The sequence below is a fragment of the Gracilinanus agilis genome, chromosome 3 (genome assembly GCF_016433145.1).
Source record: "Gracilinanus agilis isolate LMUSP501 chromosome 3, AgileGrace, whole genome shotgun sequence".
NCBI classification, from domain to species: Eukaryota; Metazoa; Chordata; class Mammalia; order Didelphimorphia; family Didelphidae; genus Gracilinanus; species Gracilinanus agilis.
The window spans coordinates 491450095-491462588 of NC_058132.1; the positions used below are offsets into that span (position 1 = coordinate 491450095).

Below are 12494 nucleotides of genomic sequence, written 5' to 3' on the forward strand. Positions count from 1 at the left end.
TGCCCGGTGGCGGGGGGAGCCCGGCGCCCTGCAGTCTCCTGGCCGCCTCGGAGCCGCGGGGGGGCGAGGAGGCAGCGGCGGCGGGGCCCGGGTCCGGTGGCCCCGGGGGCTCCTCCTGCGGTGGGGTCGGGGGCTCCGGGCCCGGCGGCGCCGGGAACAGTAACAGCGGCGCCCCCGGGGGCAGGATGAGTTTGTCTCCGAAGGAGCTCTCCAGCCTGCTGGGGATCATTTCGGAGGAGGCCGGGGGTGGCAGCACTTTTGAGGGCCTGTCCAGTGCCTTCCACCACTACTTCAGCAAGGCCGACCACTTCCGGCTGGGTTCGGTGCTCGTGATGCTGCTCCAGCAGCCCGACCTGCTGCCCAGCGCGGCGCAGCGCCTCACCGCCCTCTACCTGCTCTGGGAGATGTACCGCACGGAGCCCCTCGCCGCCAACCCCTTCGCGGCCAGCTTTGCCCATCTACTCAATCCTGCGAGCCCCGGCCGGGGTGGCCAGGAGCCTGACCGGCCTCCGCTCTCAGGTATGGAGCTCCACTGATTTCTTAACCCCACCCCATATCAGTGTGAAGACCCCCGAAATGGGGGTGTGTCCTTTGGCAGAGTGATTTGGAATTTGAGGATCTTAGTTTTAATCTTGGCTCTGTTTCCTGGGTGATTTAGCCTATCGTTTCACCTCCGCTGGGCTTCAATTTCTTCCTCTCTATAACAGGGGTTGTGCTACCTCAGGAATGCTTAATTCTTTTTTCGGGTCGGGAACCTTTTGCCGGACTCGTGAAGTTAATGGATCCTTCTAAGAAGGGTGCTCTTAAATACCCCAAATAAAATCATAAGATTACAAAGGAAATCAATTATATTGAAATACAATAATCGCAGTTCCCAGTTTGGACTAGATCTTTTCCAGCTCTATGACCTCAAATGAATAGTGTTTTGACTAAAGCTTTTCACCCTTTAAAAATCCCTTTTTTCTCCTCATTTGGATGAAGTACAGCATTCTTTTTGTAAGGGGAGATATAATTTAGAGGGGGCATGTTGCAGCAAGCAATGTTTGGTGGGCATCTGCCCCATTCCAGTTCCTAGCTGAATGAAATTATCAAGACTGATGAACTTTTTTTTTTTTTTGGATGAATATCTTCCCCACTCCAATAAGAATTGGCTCAGAATTTCCTTGTCCTTTGAAGAGACATCTCAAACTAATCTTAGAGACCCATCTCTGACTTGAGAATTGATTCCAGCTTCATAAAGTATATTTAGTACCACTATCTGGCATTTTCTACATCTTCCAACATATCAAAGTGACACAGTAAAAATGGAATGAGGATACAGGTTAAAAAGTAAAGGCATTAGAATCAATTAACAGTCTCCTCAAAGACCTTAACCCCTCCCCCCAATATCTTCTCTGGAAGGCAATAAAGGTGGCTCTTGTTCCAGACTCATATTTGAGTGCCTCTAACACTAATTTCTAGAAAATGGTTCTTCTGTTCTAATTGCCTTTGAATACAAATCTTACAAGGTTTCCAAATTTTGAATTTCATTCAAATGGGAGGTGAGAGTAATTTGGAGGACAGTAGTCATAGGAAAATATAAAAACAGAAAAGAACTTTTCCTTTCTGCAAGTTGGAACAGACTTAAGACATTTGAGGGAAAAAAATATTTAAGGACCTTTATATGTCTACTTATACAGTATCTCAGCAATCCATGTAATAGTTTTAAATTAGTTTCTTTGCTAGGTGGAATAGGGCAAGGGAAAATGTTCAAGTAAGCACAGGTAAGGACAGTAGATGTCTGTCTCCCCTCTCTAATGTCTTTAAATTTATTATTTTCTTGAGTCACCAAGTCCTTAAAACATTCTTCTCCAATATGATGTTTTGGATTCGTTTCTCTGTTTTTTAATCTTTGCAGTTTTGATCACCATGGGCAATTTGTTTCATTTGCTGAGTCATCATCTATATTCTTCCCCTTAGTGTAGGCATACCATAAGGCTCAAGTATCATCTCTATGCAGATGACTTTTAAGATTTCTATATCCAGTCCTAGCCTTCTGATTCAATGATTCTGCTGAACTCCATTCTGGTATCACTAATTGTTCTTATATAGCCCGTTAAAGTGTTTCACATATGTTGCGTCCTTTGATCTTTGCAACAACCCTGTACAGTAGGGACCGTTATTGTCCCCATTTTACAAAAAAGAGCTTGGGAAAGATTAAGTGACTTGTTCAGGATTGATTACACAAATATTAAGTGTCTGAGGTGAAATTCAGATTCTGGTCTTCTTGACTTCCAAGTCCAGGGTTCAGTCCACTGTGCTACCTAGCTTTTATTAGAAGCACTATCTCTGACTTCCTGTCACACAGGCATCTCAAACATAGCATGTCTAAATGAGACCTCATTATCTTTCTCTCCAACTCTCTCTTTCCAGCTTGTATTTCTGTTTCTGGTGCCACCGTCCTTCTAGTAACTCAGTTTTAAAACATTGGAATAATTCTATACTTGATTTTCTCTCTAATCCTCCATTTCCAATCACTTGCCAGATCTTGTCAATTCAGTTTCCACAACATAAATCATATTTGTTCCATTTTTTTCTCCTCTCATATATCTGATTCAAGTCCTCATCTTAATTGAATTATTTAAGCCTCTTCCTTGTGGAATATTGGTTTCTCCTCTCCATTCAATCCCCCGACAGCTGCCAAGATAATCTTCCTCATCTACAAGTTTTACCATTTAAACCTTGTACTCAAGAACTGTCAGTGCTTTCCTATTGCATTTAGATAAAATACAAATGCCTCACCTTGGCATTTAAAATTTTTTTCCCAAAATCTCTTGTTGCTTAACCATATATGATTCTTCTGACCCCCATTTGGAGTTTTCTTGGCAGACATTGGAGTCATTTCCTTCCTCAGCTCATTTCACAGATGAGGAAACTGAGGCAAACAAGGTTAAGTGACTTACCCATGATCACAGCTAATAAGTATCTGAGGTTGGACTTGAACTCAGGAAGATGAGTCTTCCTGACTCCAGGCCCATTACTCTAGCTATATCACCATCTATTTAGCTGTCTTGAATGTCCGACCATATCGACTTAAAATAAACTCCCTATTACCCTCCCTTCCCCATTGCCTCCAGGTTTAAATACAAAAATCCTTTTTGGTTTTTAAAGCCCTTTATAATTTTGTGCTTTCTCCCTTTCCTTTTTTATTTCATATTTTATTTCTCCTTCACACACTCTATGTGCCAGCCAAACTGGGATTTACTATTTCTGGACTGGCTTTTCTTCCTCCATTTCTGCCTTTTTAGATGTTGTTCCCCATGCCTGCCATATACTCTTGTCATTACCATCTCTAGTTTCCTTCAGGGCCCAGCTCATGGACCATCTCCTACAGGAATACATTTTTTCCTTTTCATGTTATCATGTATATACTTGTCTGGTTACATTTTGTGTCCCACTAGTAGAATCTAAGTTCCTTTTGGCAGGAACTGTTTTTCATTTTGACTCAAGGACCCTAGTATCTATCTCAGTGTTGTGCATTTAGTAGCCACTTAATATCTGCTTGTTGGAGTAGATTGGATGCCTTACCTAGGTGTTCTAACTGAAGATTCATCAAGAAAAGTAAATGCCTCAAAAAACACTACTTTATATATTTAGGATTTGTCAACTAGTAAGCATTCATTAAGTACCTACTATTTATTGAATACCTATTAGTAAACATTAAGTATCCCAGGTACTGTGCTAGGCACTGGGGATCCAGAGATAAAAATGAAACAGTACCTCCTTTAAAGGTTATATTCTGTTTGGGGAATTAACAGACACCAATATGATAATTAAATATAAAACTTTATATATAAAGTAATTTCGGACAGGATGAGTAGTGACATCCAGAAGGATCAAGAAAGGCTTCTTTGGGCAGCTAGATGGCTCAGTGGATTGAGATCCATGACTGGAGATGGGAGAACCTGGGTTCATATCTGGCCTCAGACATTTCCTAACTCTGTGACCCTGGACAAGTTACTTAACTCCAATTGCCTAGCCCTTACTGTTTTTCTGCATTGGAACCAATACTTATTATTGATTTTAAAACAGAAGGCAGGGGTTTAAAAAAAAAAGATTTATGTAGGAGTTTGGTTGAACTCAGAAGGAACTTAAAGATTCTAAAAAAAAGAGGGAGGTAGGGAGGGATTAGATTCCAGCAGAAGAGAGAAGCTAAAATGTCTGATATCAGAAATAGCAGGTAGGCCAGTTTAGCCAGAACATAATGCATGAAAAAGACTAATGTATAATATTTGGAAAACATGCTTGTAAAAGACTTTAGTGTCAAAAGGAAGAGTTTTATTTTAAATTAGAAATGACTATAGTTTTTTGAGCCATGGTCAGACAGCAGCTGTGTGGAGGTCAGAATAGAAAAGAGTAATTTTTATTTAGGTTAGCATGAAACAGATTGACTCTACCCAACTTTTAACCCCCACAGATAAATGGAAAAGCAGAGTTTAAAGAATTTTAGGAGAATTCTTTTAAAATTATACTTTCTCATTATGTTCCTAGTGGAAATAGCCCTGGACTAGGAATTAGGAAACTAGTATTCTAATATAAACTCTGTTGCTTACCAGCCAAGCTGCTTCACCACTTTGGACAATTTCCAAAATGATTTGAACTAAGACTTCTCAGGTACCTTCCAACCCTGAATACTAAGATCTAAAGCTTTTTCCTAGCTGTTAAGTTTTATGATTTGATAAAAAATTTCCAAGTCACCTTCATTAATGTAGTCTTAAGTCTAATCTTCATTTTTTTAAGCATCATGTGGTGAGGATGTAGGGATCATATTCATGTTTACAGTCATGTCTTTTTTTAAACTAGGTTACTGCATGCCACCTATAAAAGGAACCACTGTGCAGTAAGGGTAAGAATTGATTGCATGGGTCTAGATTTAAGGTTGTTCTTTTAGAAAATGAGCTTGAGACCTGGGCCTCTGGTTTAAAATTTGGAAGACTTTGACACCTATGAAATTTCGACCCCCTTAGTATAAATCAGAAATTATAGTCCATAGATTGCTTTTCTGGGACTAAAAACCCCTTGATCCACTTTAATATCTTGTTTAGGATGAGAGATGGTAGGAGTTCTACCTTCCCCCTCATGTGAATTATTTGTAAACAGTGTGGTCTAGTGGACTGAGTACTGGACTCTTGGAGTCAAAACCAAATTCTTTGCCTGACACTTAAGAGCTGTATACCTAAATCAGTTAACCATTCTGAGCTTCAGGTTCTAAATCTGTAAAATCAGAGTGATATACCTGTAGTATTTAAATTCACAGTATTGTTGTGAGATCATATACATAAAGGGCTTTGGAAATCTTAAAGTGCTACAAACATACCATAGTAGGCGCTTAATACATATATGTTTATTGATTCAAAGGGATAAGAAACAAACAAGACATCTTTTTACATGTTTTATTCAGTGAGGCTTTCTACACCTTCACTTCCTCTTCTTTAGAAGCAGTGGCACTGGTATGGACAACTTACCTTTGCATTTTGAAATCTTTTGTGGACAGCCACTGATCTGCATAGTGCTCTTGAACTGTGGTTGGTGTAATTCCAGTATTAATCTCAGTATTTTTTTTCCTGCCAGAACTTAAATCAACTAGGGTGTCTTGTACATAATTATTTCCCAAATCTTTGTGTCTCTGACTTTAAGGACTTACTACAATGGGAAAAAAACATCCTGTAGTTGACTACAAAGTAGTATCTATGTTATTAAATTCAAAGATAAGATTTTTAAAAGAGGTTGAGGACTTTGAATATGATATGATAGAATTCAGGTTATGTAGAGAAAGATAAGAACAAAAGTTCATTTTAAAAAATTTTACTTTGAAAACAGACTTTGATGAAGATGATGAGTTTCCATGATGTGTCTGGTCTTGAGAAAAAAATCCCTTCTCTAATCTATCTTTTTAGTATTCTCTCTGTAATTTTCCTAGTATATCTCTCTGACTGCATCCATTCTCTTCACTCAAAAACTTCTGTAGCTTTCTGTAACTTAACAAATAAAATATATCAAAACCTTTATTCAAAGCCTTCCATAATTTGGCTCTCGCCTGCCTTTGTAGCCTTATCTCAACCAAACTGAACTACTTACTGTTTCCCATTCTCTTTCTGTCCTTTGCTGTCTCCATTCCAATTTAAATCTGTCAAATATTCTCCCGTCCTTAAAGGTTTAAAGACATCTTCCTTCAAGTCTTCCTCAAAGTCTCTTTTTCCATACTCTAACTGAAAAGTAGCTTCTTCCTTAAATTTCTCATAATCTTTATCTGGCTTTTTCCTTTGGCATTTAGTCCCCTTTATCAATATTTATGTATATTTCATCTCATTGGATTGTAAGCTCTTTGAGAACAGTGTGTTTCCCATTTATATTTTGTATTCCTGTTATTAGCATTGTCTTAGGCTTGAAGCATTTTAACAAATGCTTGTTGGCTGTGATTATATTAATTCTAAGAGACTTGATTTTTTTCAATAATTTTATTGAAATCTTTTTATTTTATTTTTTTTTTTGCAGGATTTTTGCCTCCTATAACTCCACCAGAAAAGTTTTTCCTTTCCCAGCTAATGCTGGCCCCACCAAGAGAACTCTTCAAAAAGACACCTCGACAGATTGCCTTAATGGATGTAGGAAATATGGCCCAGTCAGTGGACATCAGCGGGCTTCAGCTAGCATTAGCTGGTAAGAAAAGAACCAGAATATAATCACTTCTTTATTGAATCTTGTAAAGATGAATTTAAATATGTACTTGGAGCACAATATCTTCTGTGAAAAAGAAATTCTTTAAATCTTCTGTGAAAAAGAAATTCTTTAATTTTTAGTCTTTAAATTCTTTCTTTTTAACAAGTTGTATGAGAGAATCCGTCTTAAATTTTGACTAAATCATTTGTTTTCTTGTTTGTCTTAGAAGAATCCTGGATATAGTTTAAAGTCTCCCTTTGCTAATAGAAACTTCCTTCACCTCTAAGTAATAACTTCTTGCCCTCATAACTTCTTGTTTTGCATTAGATGTATACATTTAAATGTCCTATTTTTGCCTAATGCATCTTCTTTAAAATAATATTTTGCATCTTTAATGAAGTCGATAGTAATTTAATTGCCATAAAAATAATATTTCCTAAGGCAATATACCAAGGTGTAAAGTGAAAACCATTTTAAAATCTTGGAAAAATTGTTAGCAGAGTTTGTATTACAAAAATTAATCACTAGTTAGTGATGCAAAATATACTATAAATGTCAGTTTTGTCAGTTCATCAAGAGAAGTCCTGGTCTTGAAGGGCATACATTACCATATTGCTACCACTAAATAAGCATGATATCATTTGAGAAAGAGAGTACCAACTAGGGAAATCAGAAAAGCTATCATCTAGGACAGTGAGTTAAAGAGGGGGCCAAAGGAAAGGAAATGCTTATCTGTCAGTCTGTTTCTAAGGCAACTCTTTTGAAGTTTCATTGTATTGTATCCTACTCATTGTGTTCGTCAGGTTAGGAATAATGTCACTGCTGGATAGAACATTTCAGGGGGCTGCATCTGGTCGGCTGATCATAGTTTGCCTGATTTAGGAAGTGGTATTTGAGTTAAGCTTTGAAGGAAAATAAAGGCTCCAAGAGGCAGGAGTAAGGAGAAAGTCTGTCTTAAGCATAGTATTCAAAAGAGGGAATGCCAGGTTCAGGAACAATAGGTTGGCCAATTTGCTTCCCTTCACACATCTAATAAATAAATGAATGAATGAATGAACGAATGAATGAATGAATAAATAAATAAAATAATCCCTTTCCTTCTGTCTTAGAATCGATACTGTGTATTAGTTCCAAGCCAGAAGAGTTCCAAGGCAATAGGGTGGGGGTTAAGTGACTTGCTCAGGGTCACACAGCTAGGAAGTATCTTGAGGCCTAGGTCTGGCTCTCAATCCATTGAGCTACTTAGGTGCCCCCCACATATATTTTAACCTATTTCAAATGTCAGGAAACTAAGGCAATGAGGCCAACAAAAATTATGTGAAAGCCAAGCTGAGAAGTTTATGTTTATCCTAGAAGTTAGTTAGACCACTGAAAATACATGAGCAATAGATGACAGAGTTATGTTTCAGACAAGGTTATTTTGGCAAATGTGTGGAAGATGGAGTGGGGAAGGAGAGTCATTGAGCATAAAATATATGTTGCAATTTGGAGGGTTTTTACCAGGTTTATAGATTACTCTACTACATTATCCTTTATCAAAAATTACTTTCTTGGAGATCTTTTTGCAAGTACTCAGAGCTTTTGTAATAACAGTGTTGTTTGTACTTGACTTTATTTTATTTTTAAACCCTTACTTTCCATCTTAGAATCCATACTGTGTGTTGGTTCCAAAGCAGAAGAGTGGTACGGGTTAGACAATGAGAATTTAAGTGACTTGCCCAGGATCACACAGCTAGGAAGTGTCTGAGTCCAAATTTGAACCCCTGACCTCCCATCTCTAGGCCTGGCTTTCAATCTCCCTAGCCATCTAGCTGCCCTCTATACTTAACTTGACTTTAAATTTGGGTATGTCTGATAGAAAGATTTACCTCAAACTATGAAATTATACAGTAAAGATCTGATCCAGGAATTGATCTTCAAACTTTGGTTTTAGCTCTTGTCACCTCTTCTGTGCTGAATTATTCACCCAGTGAAAGGGATTACTTTTCCTGGAATATAACTATAGTTAAATGATAGTGTTTAAAGGGACTTTTCCTCTTGAGAGAAAAAATAAGAATTGTAGTATATGTTCACAGAACAAGTAATTTGAGTTGTTAATAACTCAATAGAGGGATATTATTTGGTTTCTTCCCACCTATCTTCTTCTCATTCAGAAAGTAAATAATTAAACAGAGTAACAAACTTAACAAAGAGGAAGATTGGCCAAATACTGGCTTTCCTTAGAGATTTTTTTTTTATATTCCCATTTCTTTGTTAAATCTTATCAGATCCCTTTCCCCTACTTCACATCTTCCTTTTATTGTAAAGGCACCTGTTTCAGTGCCTTTGTTCAGATTGTTTGAGGTGCTAATTGATATTTGAGTGACAAGTCTCCTTACTTAACAGATGGGGACTATGCTGGTAGATGAGTTAGGATTAAGCAGGGAATCTAGTCATAGGAAACAGGCTTAAGAAAAGAGGTAGTATGATTAGGGGAGAAATGACTGTGTTGCCTCCCTATCCCCAATATCACATACTAACTATAGCAACAAAATAAGATACAATGTTGTTTTTACTTCCAGTGTTATCTCTTTATCTGAAATATTTAGTCATTTCCTCTTCCAACTCTTCCTCCTAGATTTCATCTTTTTCAGCTTCTACTTTACCACTATTCTAACAGGGTTAACTGCCTTCTCCCCATTAGTTAAGACCTTCTCCCCATTAACCAATTTATTTTCCATCATTGAGGAATGAAGTATTTCACGTAAGTGAATTTCCCTTCATGTAAAGTTTTGAGGGCTTTATTTTTTTTGGCACCTTTTTTTACAGTATTTTGAAATAATTTGTATATAAATCTTTTTGGCATATTATATGTTTCTTGACTTCTTAAATTGAATTAATTCAGTTTTGATGGCAAGATAAAATCATCTTGGTCATCCACTCTTTGAATTGTGATGGCCTACAAGCCTGTTAAGCAGTTTCCGTCACTGCTAGAGGCAAGCACATTGATAATAACAGAAAATTATAAAAGTCAACCTGGTCAGTCAAGACTTATTTACACATTATCGATAGTTACATGGGTATGGTCTTTTCAGGTCTACATCCCCAATCATGTCCTTCATCAATCCAAGTGTCCAAGCAGTTGTTTTTCTTCTGTGTTTCTACTCCTGCAGTTCTTCCTCTGAATGTGGGTAGTGTTCCTTTCCATAAATCCCTCAGAATTGTCCTGGGTCATTGCATTGCTGCTAGTACAGACGTCCATTACATTCGATTTTACCACAGTATATCAGTCTCTGTGTACAATGTTCTTCTGGCTCTGCTCCTTTCACTCTGCATCAATTCCTGGAGGTCTTTCCAGTTCACATGGAATTCCTCCAGTTTATTATTCCTTTGAGCACAATAGTATTCCATCACCAACATATACCACAATTTGTTCAGCCATTCCCCAATTGAAGGGCATACCCTTACTTTCCAGTTTTTTGCTACCACAAAGAGTTCAGCTATAAATATTTTTGTGCAAGTCTGTTTATCTATGATCTCTTTGGGGTACAATCCCAGCAATGGTATGGCTGGATCAAAGGGCAGGCATTCTTTTATCGCTTTTTGGGCATAGTTCCAAATTGCCATCCAGAATGGTTGGATCAGTTCACAACTCCACCAGCAATGCATTAACGTCCCAATTTTGCCACATTCCCTTCAGCATTCATTCCTCTCCCCTGCTATTGTTTTAGCCATTCTGCTAGGTGTGATAGTACACTGCTCAGACCCAATACCAACTGTCATTAGGACATGTACTTTGATTTGTTTTTTGGCAAGTCATCCACATTTTTTTCATCCATTCCCCCATGTTTGCGAGACCTGGCAAAGTATTACCACAATCTATTTTTGAGAAATTTAGTTGACAGCCAACTTTTTGTAGTTTTTCAGATCCTTTCCATGAGCCACACTGGCTTTTCTATTATTTGTCCAGATTTTTCTCCATTTAGGGAATTGATTCTGCTAACTTTCTATTCTCCTTGGAGAAAGAAGAGAATGGCTATGACCAAGAGTAATCCTTGCATTTATTATGGACTATGTGTAATCAAATATTGCTCTTTAAATACAGCACGTGATAAGCAGTGCTAATGCCTTTTTCTAGTGTGTTACATCTACCTCTGTAAGTGGCCTGTACTTGAGAAAAAGAATGTCAGCTACCAGAGTACCTGTTTATTTAGTGACTATTTAGGTTAATTGGATGGAGTACTTCATGTTTAAAATGGTATTTTTATCTTTACTTCCCAAGTCTGTTTTTTATGGTTTGGATGTATGTTCTTTATTAAGTGAAATTATCTGTTTAATGTTATAAACTTGTTTCAAATCCTTAGAGAACTATTTGTTGCAGATGATTTAAACTTTTATATTGTCCATTATACTATCTGATTAGGTGGCTTTCTTATGAAGATTCTAGGACAGTGATGGTGAACTTTTTGGGGTCCCCATTCCATGCCCCACCTATCCACCCCCAGACTGTGTGCCTATGCCCACCCCCAACTGTGTGCCCCACTCACCCCTGCATTTGGGTGTGGGGGCAGGGGGGGCGTGGTGGTGGGAAGGGACAGGCTGCAGGGTGGCCTGCTCCAGCTGGAGGTGGAGCAGAGGCTGCTGCTCTGGCCAGCAGAGATGGAGCCGCATAGCCTGAGGCTAATGTTGTGGCTGGTGGCACCAGGCTGACCAGGTTCATCCCCTGAGACTGTGAGGCTAGAATGCCCCACCCCCTGCATTAGCAGGCAGGGCCAGGCTTCCAGTAGGCCAAGCCAAGCCAAGGGCCTACAGGTACCCACATAGAGATCTCTAGCATGCTATCTTTGGCACACGTGCCATCTGTTCATCATCACAGTTCTAGGACATAGTGCCTTAAACTGGATTGCAGAATTGCAATAATATAGTACTGATAATCTTTAATAAATTGGTGCTGATGCCTGTTTTTGTTGTTCATCCACTTTGATTTAAGAAGCTTTAGGAATCAAAGTATTTCAATAAACTTTTGTACCGTAATTCTTTTCACTTTGATTTTGGATGCCAGGTTAGTGTTGACACTGAAGGCATGCCTTTAATCCCTATAAGAGGATGATTCTGAACAGTTTGAGGCCAAGTGAGTTAACATTCACACAGCCTGCATATTGGCTACTTGCATATACACAAATTGCTAATGGAAAAGGAAATATATGTCTTTTTTGGCATTGCTTTAACAGATAGTAAAAGAATACCAGAATGTGTGAATTATCTCAGGGCAATTAAACTTCATATATGGATCTCATGATTAGTATTCAATAGACTGGAAGTCAAATCTGAAATAGTTTTTAATATCTTATGATTTGTCATCTTCCAAGAAAGGCTTACAATACATCTAGCACAGCAATGAAAATGTGAATTAAATAAAGATTGAGAAATTTGGCAAGTTGCTGTAACTGAGCTTGTAGTCTTCCTTTACCTAGACTGAAGATTTCCCAATCCATTCATTTTCACAAGTGCAAAAAAGTGCAGCTGTCTGCTTTGGAACTAGCTACACAAAACATCTCTCTGGAGGTCTAAAATTCAGATGTATTGCAGTGGGATTGATTAGCTTCAAGCAACACTTTCCAGGCTGGTAGGCAAAAAATTTGACGTACCAATTACTTTTATTTATGAATCGTGCAATGCATGTGTTCTTAATTTTTTTTTCATAAAAATTGGAGAATATTAAAAGTTGTGGTACTTCTAGTAGGAACATCCTTTTGCCCATATGACAACTGACCAAATTTATTTTATGTTTTTATCAGAAATTACTGTCAAATACA

The 12494-nt window shown here is 38.2% G+C and overlaps 1 protein-coding gene across 1 annotated transcript in view; it reads left to right on the forward strand.

Moving 5' to 3' along the window:
• CNOT11 (CCR4-NOT transcription complex subunit 11) overlaps positions 1-12494 on the forward strand; it is a 45719-nt gene that overhangs the window by 5378 nt on the left and 27847 nt on the right. The window contains exons 3-4 of the mRNA XM_044669306.1: positions 2-519; positions 6535-6699. Of these exons, the coding sequence (XP_044525241.1) occupies positions 2-519; positions 6535-6699 (683 nt within the window). The remainder of the gene's footprint in view (position 1; positions 520-6534; positions 6700-12494) is intronic.